General features: G+C 40.0%; 1 protein-coding gene across 5 annotated transcripts; it reads left to right on the forward strand.

Annotated features, from left to right (window-relative positions):
- Positions 1–12: 12 nt before the first annotated feature.
- On the forward strand, positions 13–21380 carry LOC309388517 (uncharacterized protein). Of its 5 annotated transcripts, XM_081945917.1 has the most exons (11): positions 13–813; positions 1374–1456; positions 2316–2585; positions 2860–2945; positions 5036–5246; positions 5475–5658; positions 7547–10834; positions 12613–12795; positions 14715–14887; positions 18359–18476; positions 19911–21380. In XM_081945917.1, the coding sequence occupies exons 4-11, from the start codon at positions 2894–2896 to the stop codon at positions 19968–19970; spliced, it is 4269 nt and encodes a 1422-aa protein (XP_081802043.1). In that variant the 5' UTR covers positions 13–813; positions 1374–1456; positions 2316–2585; positions 2860–2893; the 3' UTR covers positions 19971–21380. The 5 variants fall into 5 exon arrangements, 4 of the variants coding, with proteins under 4 accessions (XP_081802043.1, XP_081802045.1, XP_081802044.1 ...); XM_081945919.1 differs by lacking the exon at positions 12613–12795 and having other exon boundaries at positions 13–1456; XM_081945918.1 differs by lacking the exon at positions 2860–2945 and having other exon boundaries at positions 13–1456.
- Positions 21381–22066: the final 686 nt, after the last annotated feature.

A 22066-nucleotide genomic window follows, 5' to 3' on the forward strand; every position in this document is an offset into this window, starting at 1 on the left:
CTCAACCTCGGTAACTTTACGACTATGGACTTCAACTCCCAGAATTCCCCAGCCGGCGAGGAATTCTGGGAAGTGAAGTCCACGCTTATTAAAGTTTGCTGTGATTGAGAAACAGTGCACTGCTGGGTTCCCGCTTCCCTCCCTTTTATGATTGATGTAACTGGAAGCCCCCCCCCCCTTTCAGGTCTTTCCTCAAGGAGGGAAAGGATGTGAGGCGACCCGAAGGTCTTCATGGGAGTGTGCCTTCATGCTTGTTTATTGTTAATGCAGATGAGTGTCAGCTGCTAGGACGATTTTAAAGAGCATTAGGCCACTAGAAGGCTAGCTTGGTCCCAAAGCATTGCTGGCCATGGGTATTGGGGGAGGGAGCTGTGCCATGTGTCTTTTTGTCCCAGAAAATGTACCATTTCAATTTGTTTCAAGCTGAAAAAAAATAACCAGGTGATTTAAAACTTTTTTTCAGGAACAAAAAATGGATGTGCTGAGCCACTTATATGTAAGGTCCGGCCTCTCCTCCTTGCTCAAGAAAGTGAAGACTCTTGAAACTTTAGCATTTCAGAAGGAACCTTTTATTGAACAGAAGTGACAGCAGGACAAAGGAAAGCAGATTCGGAGGTTTCTCCAGTTAGGATAAAGGAATTAGAAACCCCTTCCTTCCATCCGATGTGGATTGGCCAATCCGCAGGTGTGGAGATGTTATTGTAACGGCTTTCCTGAGAATTGTGATAAGCACTTGTTCTCTAGGTCATCTTCTGCAGGCTTCAGAATGATACGAAACACATGGCCCTCCCTCCCCACACATTTCCCCCAAAGGTGAGAAAATCCCAGGGCATCTAGGTGCTAGGATAAGTGAAAGGTTAAAAGGAAAGGAAGAAAGCAATAACTGACTAATCCATCCATTGCCCCAGAAGAATGGCAGTATGTTAGGGATCTGACAGATAGTCTTTAATCCAGCTCATTTAATTTAAAAAACAATAGAAAAGGGAATAAGGCCTTATTTTAAAAATTCTATCCCAACTTCTACAATGACATTGTAACATTCTCTCTGCCTTTTGGGGTCTTTGTCAGTTGACCAGAGAGAAATTGATTTCGATTGCTTGTATGTATGTCAAATGGATATTGACTTTGAACAACCACATAAACATTCTGGGACAAAGAGAAGCTATCCGCTGCAAAACATTGGTTCTATGGTGGTCCTCCAGGATCAAAGGCAGTGTATCTGAAAGTAACAATTTCAAGGTCGTGGTGGTGGTGGTGGTGGGGGCTATTGCTTTTCCTGTCCTGCTTCTGGGATTTCTTGATGGTTACTGTAGGGGTATGTGCCTGAATTAAAAAGTGCAGTATTTAATCTGATTTAAGAGCTTTTTTCTCAGGTTTTAAAAATTAAAGATGTCTGTTATATACCAAAGAAGAAGAAGAAGAAGAAAGCCCAGACAAAGCACGCATCTCTTCTGCGGTAAGTAAAATTAATGTTACATATTCATGTTATGTTATATGATTACATGAGCAAATTATTTAATAATGAAAATGAAACGTACAAATGAATGTATGGAATTCAAATCTCCTAATAAGGGACTTGTACTCATAAAAAAGTTCTTCAGACAGAAAAAGATCAGCTGTTCAGACCACGGTATACAAAAGAACAAATGAATTTTCCACCCTTACAGATGTCTGCGTACATGAAAGTGTATACATTTGATTTCTGTTGTCCCCTGTTAGTTTCAAAATTATTGGTACAGAATTCAAAAACTTAGAGTTTGCCCATTGTTCAAGCACGGATGTAGAACTTGTCCTACTGAATTTCAGACAATATGGAGCACACCAGGCCATTCCTGTGTGTGATTCAAAGCTTATTGCTTTGCTTCTATATTCCTTTGTGGAGGGGGATTTTAATACTAAAGACAGGATTATTTGTGCCATACTTGTGACTGAGTGATGATTTGGGCTTTGGAAAGTTACCACATCTCATTTTCTAAGAGGTTCCTATTACTAGTAAATAAGCTTGTTTAATTATTTATAAAAGCTGAGTTCTCATGTTGCATGTATCAGTGAAGAATGCATCCTCAGAGCTATCAGGACCCACCTTAAGTAACAAAGGAAATTATTATCTTGTTCTTTTTGCTTGCTCTTGCTCTGTTGCAGGCAGCTCCCTTAAGCTGGTATCTTATCTGAATAGTTCCTTGAAAAGGAAAACTGTCTGGGATGTCATTTTTATTTTTCATGCTCAAAAGAGAAATGCAAAGTGAATTCATGGTTCAGCAGCCTGTGAGTCTTTTGATTTTCAGACTAATTTGATATTTTAATTGTCCTCATAGATCAAGAAAATGTAATTTATCCATTCAGAGGAAGCTGCCTGGTATTATCCAGAGATGGTATTCTGCCGGTTCGCACTGGTTTGGGCAAACTGGTAATGGTGGCGGTGTGAGGCCCCACCCACCTACCCAGATATCATCATGGACCTTCTGCACGCACACTCCCGCTACCGAACCGGTAGTGAAGAAAAAAGGATACCATTACTGGTATTATCGCATGTATCTAGTTCAGTTTTGTCAACTGTGACTGGCAAGACCTCTTCAGGATGTCAGGTAGAGAATTCTTCATATCACTTGTTGCTGATCTTTAGAAAACTGATCTAGAAATATCAGGGGTTGAACTTGGACTTTCTATTTGCAATCACTGAGCTTTGGGCTATGTCCTGACTTCCACCCTGACAGTTCATAATCTGAATTTATTGCTTTTCGGGTGAAGAAGAAAGCTTCTTTGAGAATTTCTGTTTGTCTTTTTTTTCTTATACTGCAATTTCTTTTCATCCTTTTTTTTCTCCCTTGTTTCAAGTGTTTTATTTCATTGTTGTTGCAGGCTGGACTTTTTAATAAGTGGACTATGAGACTGGATGTTTTTTAAGCTGCAAGGAATGACATATGGGGAGAACATGGCAAAGACAGGTGAAGTAGAGAACTGGTAGAACATGTATGTAGCTGGAGATGATTTTTAAAAGGGCTTTTTTTTACTGGCAGTGAAACATAAGCTTACTCAAATGTCCATATCTATTCAGAAATCAGCTCTACTGGATTCAATAAGATTGATTGCCATACAGGATTGCTGCTGCATTGGTCTGAGTTGGTCATCTCCTAGTAAGCAGACCTACTTCCAAGATGAAAAAGTAGTATTAGAAGGGGACATGGTGGGTTTACAAAAATGGAGAAATTTCTGGATGTATCATCTGAAAAGGAACTTTGGAGAAAGCCTGATACTAGGAGGGAGAAGCAGTTAGGCCTGGAAATGTTAGAGTTTGACTGATGGAAAGTTTGTTTTAATTTCTGGAAAATGCCTGCCCTCCATTTGAACTGAGGTGGTAGATAACGTGCATAAATAACTAATTACACATGAAGCTTTTCCCCTAGGACATGTATAATTAGATATGTATAATTAGATTTTAAAATGTTTCGGAAATGGAGAATATTGAAGATGATCCTAAGAAATAATTGCTAAGAGTTGTGTGATAAGCAACGTTAAAACCATATGTGTGTGTGTATACACACACTTGAAGAAAACAATAAAAGTATATAATTTCAGCTCTTTAATTTAAAAAATGTTTACACTTTTATTGATAGTGTTTATTAGCTAGAATATAGTAAATAACACTACATGTTTTATAGTGGTGGGTTTCAAAAATTTTTAGAACCTCTTCTGTAGGTGTGGCTTGCTTTGTGGAAGTGGCTTGCCGGCCATGTGACCGGGTGGGAGTGGCTTGCCAGCCATGTGACCGGGTGGGAGTGGCTTGGCACTTAGCAACCAAAATGTTGGCTCAGAAACTCTGGCATTTGAAGTACGCAAGTCTTAAAGCTGTCAAGTTACAAGACCCTTGCACCCCTAACCCTTTAGAAAAAAAAACCCAGGGGTGTTCAAACTTGACAGCTTTAAGACTTGTGGACTTCAACTCCAAGGATTCCTCCTCCAGTTGTATTGGCTCATGAACTCTGGCATTGAAGTGTGCAAGTCTTAAAGCTGTCAAGTTACAAGACCTTTGCATCCCTAACCCTTTAAAAAAAAAAACCCAGGGGTGTTCAAACTTGACAGCTTTAAGACTTGTGGACTTCAACTCCCAGAATTCCTCCTCTCACTCTTCATTTTGATGATATGTGGATGGGCGGGGGGAGGGAGCTGGAACCGGTTCTAAACGGCACTGTAGATTTGTGGAACCTCTTGTATAGAAGAGATTAGAACTGGCAGGAACCCACCCCTGATGTTTTATTAACTCTTTTGCTTCATTATGTTTTTATGTGAGTGATATTGCTTATGTAGCCAAAAGGTGCTATCTGCTCACCTTATCTGTAGTGCAAAAACAATTCATTATTTTTAGAAAGTATTTTGAGATTATTGGATAAACAAGGATATGAACTTTTTAACATGCCTGTTACTGTCAATTTGATTTGTTTTGAATGGCTTTTCAGTATTTTTCGGAGTATAAGACACACCTTCCCCCCCCCAAAGAAAATGAAAATCTGGGTGTGTCTTATACACTGAATACAGCATTTTTGGGCTCCCGAAACCCTGCCCTGCACATGCCGTTTTTCACAAAAATGGGCGTGCAGAGGGTTTGGGAGGCTTGTAGAGTGCTCCTGGGGGTTGGGGAAGGCAAAAACTTTTTTTTTAATTTACCTCTTCAGAATCTTGGTGTGTCTTATACTCCGGTGCCTCTTATAGCCCAAAAATATGGTAATTTTTTGGACAACTTGGTTTTAACAGTCCTTGTGAAAAATTCTCTTCAAATTTTCCACCCTCAACATCTACCACTGTTGGCAGAAATGCCAGGAGCATCAAACAAACAATTAGGATGTTTAAAAATAAGAGTTGACTAAAATTGAGATATCTGTGGAGATCTGATACAAAAATGTAGACTTGCTTATGGTTTTTTATAAGAGCTCGCCTCAGAAATATACTTCAGAACTTTATAATTCATGTATCATAATATTTAAATATATTTATCTAATAAATATAACTCAGATAATTGTGTCTTTTATTTCCAAAACAGAAGCAGTAGAATGCTTTTCCCTGTATGACATCAGTGCTATTGTTTATACCAAATCCACGCATAGAATTATTTTGCCCATGATTGCTGAACTTTACAATTTAATAATAGCAATTGAGCAGAGAGAAATTACCCATGAAGCTTTTGCCAATTTAGAGACAACTGCAGAAGAATTAGTAAAAGCTACAGAAGAACTTGGCTGTATTGCTAGAAGGTAATATTTATTTTAAAATATAAGCTATTTAATTGTGAATTTTGGACTCAAGCTAACCATCAAGTAATTTATACATTATAGGAAGGAAATGTAGGTTTGCAACTCAAAAAGAAGCTGTGTAGAACAATGCTACTTGTAGGATATGCGCGTGACCTCAAAGATTGATTTTGTTTATAGCACCTGCTCCCATTAACTGAACTAAGTGCCGCATCTTTTGTCCCATTCCAGGCTGGCTGAAGAATCTGGTGACGAGGTCCTTGAGAAGGAGATGGTGCCAGCAACTCAAACTGTCCTGATATCAGGGAAAAACATGCTTCTTGCTGTTCAGAAGCTTATCATTCAACCCAGTGCTTGCAGTTCTGTAGAAGAATTGGCTGTTTCTGCAAAAAGGATAGTTGTGGGAACCATAAAAGTACACTAAATTTATTCCTATCTATTGAAGCATAGTTTTGCATGTTTGGCATAGCAGCTAGTCAGATATGTGCAGAACATTTATGAAAGCTTGTTGCTGAAGTAAGATCTTCCTTGCCTTTTATCTGGTTGCTTCTGAGGTTTTTGATAGAAATGAAAAATAGAGCATTGCTCATTTTTTCTATACTCTTTATACTCCTATGTCCCACAATGGGCATTTAAGTTTCTGCAAACGGCAAAAACTCAGATACATATAGGCTGCCCAAGGTTCAACTATCTATATGACTTTAAGGATGGCTATATCTGTAGCCATTTTAAAATGATGATACAGCTGTGTTCTGCCAGTACATTCCACCCCAACAAGAAAACAAATAATTGATCTGTACCTCTTACTTATGACTAGCTACTACTAAAATACGTGAGTAGAAAATGCTTGGCTATCAATTGATGTTTGTCAGATAAAAAGAGGATTATTTTAGGGGCCTCATTTTGTTATCTCAACTTGAAGGGTGAGAAAAGAATTATGGAGTAGAAGGAGAATCTAGGAGGTCATTCTAAATACTTCCCAATTATAGCAATAATTATCTCCATGCAACAAAGATCTTACTGATGTGGCAGTGCAGCCATTTTTTATTACTAGTAATATCAATTATAGACAGTAAGGAAGATGACCTTGATAGAGATATGCAAGATCAGTTGCCAGGGCAATGAGGGCATGAAACATATTTTAAGTCCACAATGGAGATTTTGTTTGGAAATGGCTCAGACACCTCTCTAATTCACTGAAGCATAAAAAGGAATAAGAGGTCTTTATGGCTGATTTCATTAAAAGTAGTTTTAGACTTCTTATACAACCAATTTCGTTGTATTTAAGTACAATGACAATAAAGATTAAACTTACACTTATGGAGTTGATTTCTTAGTCTGGTTTGTTTAGTGGGATTGATAGTCCTAGTGGACTATATAATATGTACAGAGAAAGTAGTTCTACTTGTACATTGCTAATTCTTTATTGCATAATAGTAAGTTTTCAGATTCTTTTTAATCATATTAACAAGGCAGCTTATTATCTGTTTTAAATACACTACGGAAAGGGCTGATTGGTCTTTTCTGAAAATTTGTCCTTCAGAGAAGCCTCCAGTTTATTATACTACAAATATGTTATAGGCATGTCAGCATTTTACATTGTCTACAGAAAGATGGAAGCAATTGGCAGCATGTAAAGTTAAATTGTGGTTTATCAGAATTGTGCAATAGCACTAGGCTACTTATACTCCTAAGTGTTTTAATTCTATTGCCTTTTCACAAGGTGAAATAGCATAATAATAGGGCATTTCCTCCCCCCACCCCCAAATGCTTCCTAAACAGAGCAAGAAAGTATTGGGAAGTAAGTGTTTTGTAATTAATTAATGGATGAAAAGGAAGGAGAGAGAAATCATAAATAACAGTGACTAGGCTTCCTTCATGACTCATGTGATTTTTCTAATCTTTGTTCAGCTAGAATTGTAGCAGAATAGGATGGACAAAGAAGAGGAGCCAGAAAGATGCCTAACGAAGCTGTACAGTCCTACAGCTAGATTTGCCTCATTCCCACTGGACTATGGACTATAGAAGGCGGATGTGTTTTCCACTTGGTGGTGATGTGCCTAACATATATTGCATCTTTAGAATTAGATGCAGGATAGGAATTGACAATGGGGGCAGCAAATCAAAGATAGGTTGATGGCATTTTAACTTAACTGGGAAGAAAGGCCCCAATGACCCTGTTGTTAACATTGCCAAATAACTTTTTCCAAATAAATTATTGAAATGATCTTGACTGCTGTAAAATGAGACTTCTCTTAACAATTGCTGACATTACTATTATATTTTAAATTTTGATTTACAAGGTTCTCTGGGCACAAGAGGATTCTACCATCAGACGGATAATCCAAGCTGCTCGTTGGCTATTTGATTGCCTGCTGATGCTGGACTCTGCTAAAGATATATCAGCGGTGCTAAGTGCTTCTCACCCCTTTTCAGAGGCTCTTCTGTTACTCACCAATCTGATGGAAAAACTCCTTTGGGATCTTAAAGAATCTTTGCAGCGGAAACATTTAGCTCAACACCTGCAGACCCTTAAAAACAGCATCCCTATGTTATTCACAGCAAAAGTCAGCCAGCTTCAGTATCCCCAGGAGCAGCAAATAAACCTCTCAAAAAATTATACTTTTGACTTAGCAAAAAATAGCGTAAAAAAATTGATATCCCTGTTGAAGAGCAGCATAGGAAGAACAAAAAAATTGCATGAAAGGTATGGCCTTTTCCCCCAGCATTTGCATCAATTTCTAGCCCTTCTGTCTAACCCACAGCCAATTCATCTGCGTGAAGATAAATTAAACTTACCTGTAGAAGTTCTAATTTTCTATTGCATGCTGTTTGCTGATTCATCAAGAGCAATTCTAAAGCAAGAGCTAATTCAACTTTGCCGTCATTTACTGAAATTCAGAAAAGTGATTGTCGTGGATGAAAGCACATTTAATGGCTTTCCAAAAGAATATATAAAAGAGGAATGTTTTGCCATGAAAACCGAACTGGAACATCTTAATCAAGTAATAGGTTCTGCTGTTATCTATCAGATTTTGGATAGTTTGGTTGATATTAAAGGGCCCATGAGGAGACTGGTAGAAGCTGCTGTGGAGCCATGTTCTCATGTTGGAAAGGAAGGCCGCCTAAGAAAATTGAAACCTTTGATTACCACATTCTTCAGCCATTCCACGCAGATGCTTAAAGCAGCCAATTTGATTCTTGTTACATGCACTGAAAGGAAAACTGTTGAAGATATTGAAGAGTGTATAGACCAATTAAATAGACTTCTTGCCACAGTGCCTGGTCTCCTGAGTGAACTGAACTTTTTTCCAGTAAATGATGATGTGTCTAAAAAATTAAACTTCTTGTCTCAAATATGGTCAAGCACAACAGAAAGTTTGATGATGTGTTTGGACAAAATACTTGATTTGCATGAATTCCTTGATGCATCTGTTCAAGAGATGGTGAGACACAAAGAGGCAAGTGAAAAAGCTTTAGATATGCAGAACTTCGAACATTTTTTGAGGCACACGTCTAGATTATGCAGACAAGCCACACAGATAGTTGAGTTTACTAGTAGGTTTGGGGCCCAAGCCAGAGATCCCATTTTCCGGAATGGGCTCTTGGTTTTAATTAAACAACTGAAAAATGCCATAACACAGGCAGAAGTTAGCATAAATTGGTGTATGGCAAGAATGACCAGTCTGCAAGCCAAAGAAGAATATTCAAAGAGGACAAAGGAATTGATAGAGTTTGCTTGTAATGTCCGAAAGGGGCTAGATGAATGTAATCAGCCAGATATTCTTAGTCCACTTCGGGATGGTGTCCGTGATTTCAACATTTCCATAGATTTTCCAAATGCCCTTGCTTCACAGGATCCTATGGAATTTAGTACACAAAGTTTCATAAAACAAAATAGCTCAAATAATGCAGAATTTCTGGTTGGCTCTTTGGACAAATTTAAACCATCCTATTGTCGTTCTCCAAAATTTCCCAGAAGAAATATTATATACCAGAAAGATGCAGTCAGAAGAGTTGATTTACACCCACTGATTAGAGAGCTGACAACAGCAACAAGTATACATGATGCCATACGCCTGAATGATATTTGTGCTGATTTGCTGGAGCTTGCTAACTGTTGTATTGATGCAGCCAAAGAAGCCTTACGGATTGTTGAGTCACCTATGTCTGATAAACTATTGCATTATAAAGAAATAGTGGGGTTAATCCCTCATTTTATTGGCTTAGCTAGAGAAGTAGAGGCAAACCCTGTTCTCAATTCAGAGCAACTGCTGCAAACAGCTATTTTGCTTTCTGAGAAGATTGACGAGACAAAGCACAGTCTGACTTTTGTTGTAAGTTCTTGGTACAGGCTGGCAAGGCAGTTAATTGGCTTTATGCCTCCATGTAGTTCTCATGACGAAATCCAAAGTTTCGATGAGATCATGGAGATTTTAGAGACGCTGGTTCAGTTAATTAGCAAAGCGGTCCATTCAGATGACAGAAAATTGCTCCCCGAGTGTTCCAGCCTTCGGGAAATTTTCCTGCGAGTTCAAACTAAGTTCACTTGTGTACAAACTAGAACAAAATACCTGCTTGAAAAAGCACAGGATATTAGTAAATCTCACCCTGATTTCGCTAAACAGGACAGATTGGATGCAAGTTGCATTCTGTGGTCTGTTACCATCCAAGCATTGTTAAATATTATAGATCAGTTTATAGGAAGAGATGTATTGGCCTTAAAAGAGTTACGAACTAAAATGAAATACCGGCTTTGCTTGCAGAGCACGCTGACAACAGTGTCTGAAAATTCTGTTAGAATACAGGAAGCTGCTAAGTTGTCAATTCTGTTATGTGCTAGGCAAGGTATTGAGCGTGAGATCCCATCTCAAACAGAACAGATCAAAATATTGACAGAATCTCTGCTTCAAGTTGCAAATGCTCTGGCAGTCTCTCCAATAGCTGCTCCCAGTTTATTGGTTCAGTTTGAAGTTCTCCAAAGAAAACTTGCCCTAACAGCCAAAGCCGTCTTGCTTCAACTGAATGGACTCAATGGAGAATACTTGAGCAGCATCCAGAGTGTTGTCAGATTAAGCCAATTTATATCACATGGCACTGGAAGCAACAGTGACCTCATCCCAAAGGAGACCTTTGGAAGAAAGGCAGCCTTCCTCAAAGCAAATATCCACATGGTGGACAAAGTCATCCGGGATGCACTGGAGGAGCCATCCAAATTTCTAAAGCCGAAAGAGAATTTACTCGCAACTACAGGGAACCTTCTCCTCCTTACTGATGAAATTGTGGGACTAGTTGGACAATTCCACAGCCAACTAGACCAGCGTCATCATCTGGTGGATAGTCTTCTGTATGAGTGGTCTGCCAAAGCTGGGTACCTTGTGAGACAGCTTCAGTCCACGAAGGGCATCAGTGAAACAGTTCTGCAAGTCGTTAGAAAGTGCTTACAAAATGATGAGGAACATATTTATTCCATCCAGCCTTCCTCATTGAAGAAAGAAGATTGCGCGCAGCATCAGAACACCCCGTCCCCAGGACACAAAGCCATCAAGGCTGGAGAAGGATTTTCTTCTGCCAGTGACAAAATGATCATGGTAATACTGACCTCCTCCTAAAGCACAAAAGACTTACATATGTTTTAAATTAGAGCCATAGAGAAAGTGACTTTGTGTCCAGTACGAGGACACAGTTATAGGACAGCAGGTTTTATATGGTCAGGTAACAGTGCGCTTTTCACTATTTTGAATCATTACGTTTAATAGTGGACGCTGATGTTTTTAATAATACTTGTGGAATGTTGAGAGACACGGGCATAGCAATGGCACTGATATCGTTACAGTGGCCTGGAGCAGAATTTTCAGCCCTTTTAAAATCATGTTCACCACTTTAGCTCACCAGTCCCTTGGGGCTCTCCAGCCTGCTGATCTTCAGAAACTCAGAAAAGAGAAGACCAAGCTCTCTTCAGAGGGAGAGGATTCCACAGTGCAGGTGTCACTACAGAGAAGGCCAGTCACTCTGTCATCTAGGGGACTACATTTTAGCTCCCTAGATGACAGAACCCATAAGATGTCCTCTTTGCTGGATTTGATGGAACGGGCAGATTAAGTCGGAGAGAGATAATTCCTCAAACCCATGTTATGAAGGGCTTTAAAGATCAACATCAGCACATTGAATTGGGCTTGGAAACAAATTGATAACCAATGCAATTCACAAAGCCAGAGGTGTAATGTGTGTTCTGCAAGGAATACATAACTCCTCACACTGCTGAATTTTGCAGAAGCTGAAGTTTCCTGATACTTTTCAAAGGCAGCCCAAGGTAGAACATTTTGAAGTAGCCCAAGCAGAAGTTGACCAGGGCAAGACTAACCATGAGTAGTGCCCTTTGAACCAGGATCAAGCGCAGCTGGCACACAATCTGAAGTTGTGCAAAGCTTCCTCTCTATGACTACCACCTGCTAACCGAGCAGGAGTCTCCAGATTGGGCACAGGGTCTGTTTGATGCAGTGCAACTCCAACCAGTACCAAAGATGTATAGTCCTAGACCCAGAGGCTTTCAAAAACTAAAGCTACCCTTGCCAGGGTTCACTTGAAGCCTGTTATTCCCCATCCAGAGCCTTATAGTCTTTTGATGCTGGGATAAGAGGTCCACTGCATTGCTTAATTTGCCTGGGGAAGAGATGTGTAAGTGTGTATCATCAGCATAAAGATAATGCCTCAGCTCATGGCAACATATGATTTCACCCAATGGTTTCCTATAGATGTTAAATAGGGGAGGGGAGAGCTTGATCCCTGCAGCACCCCACACAGTTTCATCCGGGGTAGAATCTCTCTTCCCCAATTGCCACTGACTGGGATTGACTCTGGAGAAAGAGACAACCCAACACCAATCCCCTGAATTGATCCAGAAGGGTACAAGGGTTGATAATATTGAAAGCTGCTGACAGATCAAATAAGGCAAGGAGGGCCATACAGCCACTATCTTGACCATGCCAGAGATCATCCCAAAGTGCTACCAATGCCCTTTCCATTCCATATCCAGGTCTGGATTCTGACTGAGAAGGATCCGGATAATAATCCAAGGTCCTCAAGCAGTTGCACAGCCAACATTGCATTTATTTTGCTGGAGTTCAGCAATGAAACTAGGGAGGAGAAGCATTGAGTGGACACATTATGTCTTCAGGTCTTTGCTTGGGACCTCACAATTCTGATAACATTAGTGGTTATCAGGCAGCATGGCCAAATCACAGACTTGCCACCATAATTTCTGGAGGTTGGTTGTGGTGGTAAGTTACATCATAGCATAAACATTTTTGTAAGAATATGAACATCCTGGAGCTTGAGAGATAAGTAAATTGTTTTGTTATCTCTACAGTATTGGGAAGATCTTCCAAATGATTTCCAGCCCAGTCACCCTGAATACAGTTTGGGATCCAATTCAACTTCCTCACTGGGAGACTCGGAGAACCATGGCTGTCTTATTTCACAAATAATCGAGGAAATGAGAATTCAAGTGTCATACATGGCCCAGTTTCTAAAAAGGAAAGGGCCAATCATGGTATTTCCTCTTCAACAGTTTTGCATGAAAGAGAATGTGTTGGGGATAATGATTTTATTTTTGTTTCAGGACAAAAATATTTTTTTAAATCCTGCTAGAGTAGCTCCTCTTGCAAACTGAACATTCCTTGTTCATATATAAATGGAGATCAGCAGGGAATTCCAAAGCAGTAGGCTAAAGCAGAAATTAAAACAAAATATTCCTGGAAAAAAGCCATGGCAGATCACCTCCATGTTACTGTATTACAAAAACAGCATGGAGGTGTCCATGTAATCAGCAGGAGTCAAGCTGAACTGAAGACCTCTTTACTTTTATGTAAATGAAGCAAAATGTTTGGGAGAGGATAGATGCTAGCCTGCTGGAACACTGAACTCTAAAGCCATAAGATTGAAGCATTGAATTATGGGTAGACTTTCAGACTTTCAGATCTCTGTCTACTCTCAGCCATGGAACATATTGGATGGCTCTGATTCTAGGTTAAACGTTTTATTTGTTTTTTCAAAATATGTGTTAACAACTTCATTTCCTCTTCTTCCAGTTTTTCTGTTCAAATAAGGTACTCTCTGGAATGTCAGATTGTGTTCAATATTTTACTTACAGTTCATTAATTTCTTGTGGGCTGTTTCTTTCCCAGGATCACTAAATATGATGTACCAGCACCATCCTGTGGTCTTTCAAAAGCTTTGTGCGTATTGCTTTTCCAGCTTTATTTATCCCAGAGTTTCTTACATTTTTTGGATCTCTGAGCTCCTTCCCACTTTTAAATATTACGAAGAATCCCAAAAGTGTTTGTTTTTATGAGTTATATTTATTGATATTTACTATATTAAAATTAGAATGGATGCATTTGTAGAAAACCTACTTATTGAATCATGTAAACATGATTCAATATTAAACTCATGTTCATATTAAACTCATTAGATATTGACATAAACAACATATTTTTCATGAAAAAGCATATATTTTTAATAAAGCTCATAATGGCTCCTATTTTTATTTCTAGTTTATTTTGAAAATATTTTAAATATTTGTAAGTATCTTCACAATCTGGCAAATAATTTTGATTTTGTGGACCTCTGAGATATTCTAAGAAACACTGTGGACCACTATAAGAAACACTGATCTAGCCTGTAGCTGTTATTATTTTTAATTGGTTAGGGTTTATCATTTATTTTGAATTTGATTGATTTATTTCCCAGTTGGTGCGGGAGAGGTTAGCCCACTAGTCAGGTTGCTTCAGCTTTATGGTCATCATGTTTTCTGTCAATCTCAAACTTCAGTTCTACCTTGTAATTCTGTTTTTCAAACTTCATAGTGGAACACTGAGCCTGAATAGGAACTAAATAATTCCATTGTTTCTATTTTTTCTGTTAACATGTTGATGTCTTCATTGAGTAATTGACATACTAAGACTTTTATTTTGAATATATCTGAAGAAACCTTTCCTTGTTAGCATTCATTACCATCTCAGCTCATTCTGATATTGCCTTTACAATGGCAGGCCACTCATTTGCCTATATCTTACTTTTTTTTGCACAACACGAGACAGCTTACATATGTTCCCTTTTCCTATTTCCTATTTTCCCCACAAGACCCCTATATAGTGGACTTTTCAGGCTGAGTTTTTGTATCCTAGCTATGTGATTTCATCTGTTGCCTGTAATATCAAGAGCAGTTCAACCTGTTCTTGCCAGTCTCCTATCTTTCTAGATGCAGGAAGTTACTGGGTTTTTTTTAATGTCAGAGAAATGCAATTATCTTGGCCACATGATCAGAGAGGTACTGTTGGAGTATACCAGCTGCATAAACTAGCTTCAGGCCATAGACCCAAGTTCTTCAGATGAAGAATAGAAATGTATTAATGGAGAGTTAGATAATATTCATTCACTCCTGTTTTTTTATAACTGCTTTTTGTTTAGACGAAAGAGGAAGTCATTGCCACTGCTATTCAGGTTATTGCTGGAGGGGAAGCACTGGTGAAATTTGCTGTCAGAATTACAAAGTCTTGCTTAGATGAAAGATGTGCAGCTGAACTGCTGTATGCCTTGGAGAAAACAAAAACAATTAACTATCAGCTTAGCATCATTACCCGGTAACTAGATTTTTGAAATAATTTTTCCTTGCAATATGAAACAAATCATATCAATATTTTTTTCTTCTAGTGCCAAGGGTATGGTCCTTTCCGTAATATGACTTAATTCAAAGTGGTCCTCAGCAACTCAGAGCAACATAGGCTAATAGTGAGAGAATGTGAGTTGTAATCCAAGAATGTGCAGAGAGAAGTGGTACTGGAGACCTGTGCCACCAATCTCTGTTTTTTTTTAAATTTGTGTCAATGAAATTACATAAGTGCTGACCTTTTTAAAGGTAGTCAGAAAACATATTTGAATTACTTTGGATCCAGACTGTTAGTTGTACTTAATTTTCACTGAACTTAAAGTAATTCAAGTGAAATATCTGATTTGTCTTATTAATTTACAGATAGTTCTCAACTCACAACCATTTGTTCAGGGGACCACATGAATTTACAGTGGTGCTAAATGAAGGGAGTTACGATTGGTCCCTGAAATTACAGCCATTGCAGCAACCCAGCAATTGTGATCAAAATTCAGGTGCTTGGCAGCTTTCTCACACTTAACAACTGCAGGGACTCCTCCTCACCTGCCTGTCTCTCCCATCTATGCCCTTTTGGCCCTCTGTACTTAGCAGATCCTCCATCTCTAGCTAATCTTCACAGTCTTCTTAATCTGCTGCTGACTAAGCCTGGCCCTTTCTGAGGAACATATCTGCTAGCCCAGGGGTCAGCAACCTGCGGCTCTGGAGCCACATGTGGCTTTTTCATCCTCTGCCGTGGCTCCCTGTCACCGGTCGGCTCCACAATTGATAGGATTTTCAGTTAGGACAGGTAGAGGAAAAAGGGATGCTGGGCTAGGAGGAGACTCTATGGTGGGGAAACTGGACTTCCAGTCGGCTCCAGAATTGAACAGGGAGCTTCCCGTTAGGACCTTCGTGGCTCTTTGAGTATTTAAGGTTGCGACCCCTGTGCTAGCCACGAGGCTTTTTCCCCTACATCTACAGAGGTGTGGCAGAGTTCAGCTGGAGTGACAGTGCAGGGCAGCGAAGGTGGCTGAGCTGAAGTGGCTGGAGTTTTCTGCTGAATTGCTGGGCTGCAGCTTTGTGCAGTGCTGCTGGGGCTTCTTGAGAAGGTTGCACTTCTGGTCTGTGACATTATGCTGCTGGGCTGCAGTTTCACATTGTTATGCTGTAGCTTCCTAGAGTGATTGGTGCTTCATGCTGCACTCCAGCTCAGGAGTTTCTTGAAGCCTTTGAACTGCAGTGCATTAAGAAGTCCCAGCTGTGTGGTTCTGGAGCTACTTGCCACACCACAAGGCAAGATGCAAGGTGACCAAAAGGGCAGATCTGGGTAGGGAGACAGATAAAGAAGAGTTGAATTAGGTGTGGTCCCGAGACCCAGACTTCCCCAAGGCTTGGTGAAGGCAAGGCAAGGGGAAACCAAGCTTGAAATAGCTTGGCATGGGTATGGTGAACAATGTGGTGTGCTGGAATTGTGGTTGCTAAGTGATGCAGACACGTAATACTGTGTTTTATGAGCACATTGATTATTGACAGAAATTTCAGTCCCAACTGTGGTTGTAAGTCAAGGACTGCCTGTATGTAGCCTTTTAGTTCTACTAAATTTGGGTTCAAATTGATATCATAATTATATTTATAAATGACGTAGAATAGCTAAAATGAAATGAATGAGACTTAAATTAGACATAATTTTACATAGATCCCATTGATTTCAGTTTCCAATTCATGATCACATTTAAAGTCATCTCATAAAAAGTGAACTCTTCAACAAAATAATCCATTGTGAAACCTGCAGAAAAAGTTTCTAACCAGTCAGCCTATTTCTACCGTTGTTCCCTGAAAATAAGACATGCCTTGCTAATGAGCCCAATCGGGCTTTTCAGAGCATGCACCATAATAAGCCCTCCCCTGAAAATAAACCTGCCCCCAACTATTTAAGTGCATGCACAACCGGTCCCCGCCATTACCATTGTACCACCTACCGGTACAACTTGCGGAGCAAAAAGAGGGCTCGCTGCAAAAACAGCGGCAGGTGAAGCAAAGTGCTTCCACCCCCCTGCCCTTCCCTCCCACGCAAAAAGAGCCTGCCGCAAAAACAGCGGCAGGCCAGCAATGCCTGTTCCTTCTCGTACAAAAAAACACCGCCCACCCCAATGGTAAAGGCAGCCTGCCTGGTTCCCTTTCCTGCTTTCCCTTTAGCGAGGGGTGGCAGGTGGGGGGGAAGAAGAAGGTGCGCCTCTTTCCAGGTCCGTTGCGTTCCTCGCCCTTTCATCCATTTAATTCCCTTGTAAAAAAAAACCTAATGAGTTCAACTCGCAAGGTTTTTTTTTACAAGGGGATTCAATGGGTGAAAGGGCGAGGAACGCAACGGACCTGGAAAGGTAAGAGGCATGCCTCGCGGCCCAATACCGCCCACCTCGCCCCAATGGTAAAGGCAGCCTGCCTGGTTCCCTTCCCCACCATCCCTTTAGTGAGGGGTGGCAGGTGGGGGGGGGGGAGAAACGAGATGTGTGTCCTAGCACTATCAGAGACTGATAGCTCTGCTGCATTTCTCGCCCTTTCGCCCATTGAATCACCTTGTAAAAAAAACCTCGCGAGTTGAACGCATGAGGTTTTTTTTTACAAGGGGATTCAATGGGCGAAAGGGCGAGGAATGCAATGGACCTGGAAAGGTAAGAGGCTCACCTTGCTTCTCCCCCCCCACACCTGCCACCCCTCGCTAAAGGGACGGCGGGGACGGGAACCAGGCAGGCTGCCTTTACCATTGGGGCGAGGTGGGTGGTGTTGGGCCGCGAGGTGTGCCTCTTACCTTTCCAGCTCCGTCGCGTTCCTTGCCATTGTGTTCAGGGAAGCCCCTGGTAAAAAAAACCCCATTCTCGCGACTTCAAAAAGTTTGATGGAACTCACGAGAAGAGGTTTTTTTTTACCAGCTCCTTCCCTGAGCACAATGGCGAGGAACGCGATGGAGCTGGAAAGGTAAAAGGCGCACCTCGCTTCTCACCTGCCAGAAAATAATAAGCCCTCCCCTATAATAAGCCCAAGGCCATATTGCGTGGGGCAAAAGAAAATAAGACCCTGTCTTATTTTGCGGGAAACACGGTAGCAAATTCCGTTTTCTTTTTTCTGTGCCCCAGCCCCAATCAGATGAGCATAGCTGAGCATGCTCAATCCTCATTAGAATGTTTTAATTGTTGTGATCTTCTTAGTACCTGAGAAAAGGAGGTTTGGAAAACATGGGAACTTCAGAACATCTGCACAGTTTTCTATTATTTGGAAGCAGTTATCTGCTTCTTCTGTTCAACAAAGGTTTATTACTAAAAGAATAAAAAAAGTATGCCCTAACAAACTCAAAGATATGTCTAGAAGTGAAAGTATTAACTGTTAAGATTCCTATAACTGAATCCATTTTTCTTGTTACACCTTTTTCTCCTTTAGGTGTTACATAATGTTTTCTCTCATTACTTCCAAGGGTAATTGCATCAACAGGTAGCAGTAGGTCGTCTGTGGAACACCTTGTAAGCAATGCTCAAAATCTATTCCAGGGGGTTCTTCAAATGCTTATGGCAGCAGAAGCAGCTTGTGTCAAAGTGAGTAAGATGCGGTATCCTTCAGAACATATTTTGTAGCAAGTCTTAATGTGAACTTGAAAGTCCAAATAAATCTTCCATACTTGGCAGCACCCTCTCATTCTGATAATTTCAATTACCAGAATTTCTCAGCTAGTGGGAAATACATCTGGAAGTGCCAGATTGGATAAAGCTAATATAAATATCTAACCTCCAACCTGACAGGCTTTTATCTATGTCTGCTCCATTTCTATTCAGTTAGATTTAGCACAATATACCAATAGTGTCATAAATGTTCCAGTGTATGTTTGGACTCCCTTTTTAATATAAATCATATTACATATGCTATCTCCTATAATTGTGGATCCATTGCACTCCAGTAGATGGTTTGTGCTAAGTTAGAACTACCTGTATTAGCAATATCACTTTAGACTTATATACTACTTCACAGTGCTTTACAGCTCTCTCTAAGCGGTTTACAGAGTCAACATATTGCCCCCAACAATCTGGGTCCTCATTTTACCCACCTTGGAAGGATAGAAAGCCGAGTCAACCTTGAGCCAGTGAGATTTGAACTGCCGAACTGCAGCTAGCATTCAGCTGAAGTAGCCTGCAGTACTGCACTCTAACCACTGTGCTACCTCAGCTCTAGTAACCATGGGGTAAACTTGTCAAGTGAACACTGCCATAGTCTCTCAGCCTAACTCGCTCTTGCTCACATGCTTTGGTAATGGATCAAAGGAGGAAGAAGAATGTGTGCCATCTTCTATCTTTGTAGGATATATAGGCTATAAATTCAATAAGCAGATAATAAGAATTCTTCAGAAGGAATTACAAATAGGTTTGGAACTGGAGGAGGACCTTAGAGGTAGAAGACAATGAATTAACTTCTCTTCCCACAATATTGCTGCAGCAATAAAATCTTCCTTGTAGGTATTCTTGAATTTTGATCTATGTTCTCAATGTTCCTTTTTGTGTCCCAAAATATTTAGATGGTAAGTTTTTTTAAGGGATTGTATAACACCGAGGGTGTATAACACTAAGATGGCTCAGCAGCTAAGACGCTGAGCTTGTCAATCAGAAAGGTAAGCAGTTCGGTGGTTCGAATGCCTAGAGCCGCATAACGGAGTGAGCTCCCGTTACTTGTCCCAGCTTCTGCCAACCTAGCAGTTCGAAAGCATATAAAAATGCAAGTAGAAAAATAGGGACCACCTTTGGTGGGAAGGTGTTCCGTGAGCCTTTGATGTTTAGTCATGCTGGCCACATGACCACGAAGACATCTTCGGACAGCTCTGGCTCTTCGGCTTTGAAACGGAGATGAGCACCGCTCTCTAGAGTCAGGAACGACTAGCACATATGTGCAAGGGGCACCTTTACCTTATAACACTAAAACATTTTGCCATGAACTGTTTTAATGTTAAAACTGTAATATGTTTCTGATTTCCACTCCTTCAGGGTTTGCAAAACCCATCTCCTGATACAGAAGAATCAAATACAGCTGCATTTTGCACCTAATGGAGGAAGAGTCTTCATTCGTATGGGGCCAAGGAAAGTTTGAATTCAGACAAAGAGGAGTTGGGTCTCTGCAAAACAGGACTCTGGCTCAGTCCTCTTCCACCTCTGTGACCTTGGAACTTTATTATAATAGTAAAAATCCAGTCCCTCTAAATACAAGTAGTCCTCACTTAGCAACTCCTTCATTCAGCAATCGTTCAAAATTATAACGATGCTGAAAAAATGACTTTACAACCAATGCCCACATTTATAACCTTTGCAGCGTCCCTCAGTCACATGATTGCCATTACAGCCACAACACGTTGTCTGTGTCCTGACCTGTTGTTTTTCTTTTTTCCCCCCCTGGTAGAGTGGAGCAATAGGAAATATTTATTTTATTTTTAAATTTATTATTAAATTTATATAGTCGCCTATTCGCCCATGGCGACTTAAGGCAGCTTACAGCATATAAAAACCACATCTAAAAACAATAAAATTAATTTAAAAATCAAATAAATTAATATAATAAAATCACTCCCCACTTCCCGCCCCAGCGACAGCAGAATACAAGAGAATAAACTGGCACACCATCAGGAATACACCTGGTGGCTTGCCAAGCATACTCATGGCTTCAGCCACATTCCCTTCAACGTGTATACCCATTGTATACCTTCTTACTCTCTTGTAATCCTTTCCAATCAATGTAACTAGAATATTCCCTTCTTGCTAATTAGCACATTAGTGGGATGAGCAGTCCAGAGAGTGGTGGAGTAGAAAAAGGAAAGCAGTCACATGATTTCCCATTCTTTACAATGGAGCTGCTGATCCTGATTTTGGTCACAAGTGAGGTCTACCAGTATGATGAAACTACTGAAGGTATAAAGTTTAAGCACAATTAGAAAAATTAGCATTAAAATAGGGAGTGAGGATGAGTTAAAATATTTTTTCTCTTCTCAGCAATCCCCCCCCCCCCCCCCGATATCCATTTTGTTTTCTTCTATTTCTTCATGTTTGGGAATTTGTTAGTTTCCTATTTACATTCTTTCCAAGATGTCTGTTGAATTAGCAGTCTAGCCTATTTCCCTGTACTAATCAATCTTGGTTTGCTTAGTTTCTAACATTTTGATTTGGGAATGAAATTAGTATGTCGGGCTACTTTCTATGTGGTGTATGTCATACCTGAGAACAGAATTATAAAATAATTGACTCAGAAAAATGTAATAGAATTTATGGAAAGGCCATTCATCTGTTTAGAATGGACAACTAGTTTCTTCTTACGTCTCAGATGAATCTGACAAATGTTTTTATAAGCCTTGATGCTGATATAACATGAATGCTAAACTAATATAAACATCAGCTTATTTTAACCTTTAATAGAGTTGTTTTACTAAAATATATTCTTTACTTTAGAGACCCAGTAAATATAATATTGTATGCCTAAGACTCCAAGACAGCTGTCCTGGAGAATACTTTCAACAGTTCTGAAAGTCACTGTTAACTACATTGGCTGACACAATGCACCTTAGATTTTTTTAAAAAGATATTAGTTATAAAAAAAACTAATCCTTTTTATTGGCTAGGTGCAGATATCGGACGGGGCAGGGGTGTCAATTGCATATTTTAAAACGAATGGGGCTTCTGTTTCTTGATCATAGCCACAATTTTGATGTTGGGGGAAAAGGGTGTTAAACCTGATACAAACATAAGAGACTTCCACAGAATTCTCATTTCCTCATACGTTTTAATGCTTGCATCTGAATGCTTAGCACTTGAATATCACCCCCCCCCCCCCACACACACACATCTCCTTACAAAATTTATTCAGTTTGCTTAGTGGTTTTTTTCTTCCTGAATCATTTGCCCCAATTACTTTATGCTGCTTACCGATGACTTGCAAAATTGAAGCTTTTGATTTTTGCAAGATAAAAATTACCAGCTGTAATATTTTGGCCAGGAAGTTATTTGAAATGGTCTTCACTAGAGGTGGCTGACAACATAAAGGTAAAGGTTCCCCTACACATGCATGCTTACTCCATTACATGATGCTAGGGATTTGAACTGCCGACCTTCTGAACGACAAGCTCAGCATCTTAGCCACTGAGATACCGCATGCCTAG

The sequence above is a fragment of the Natrix helvetica genome (assembly GCF_964273705.1).
Source record: "Natrix helvetica genome assembly, chromosome: 2".
Classification (NCBI taxonomy): domain Eukaryota; kingdom Metazoa; phylum Chordata; class Lepidosauria; order Squamata; family Natricidae; genus Natrix; species Natrix helvetica.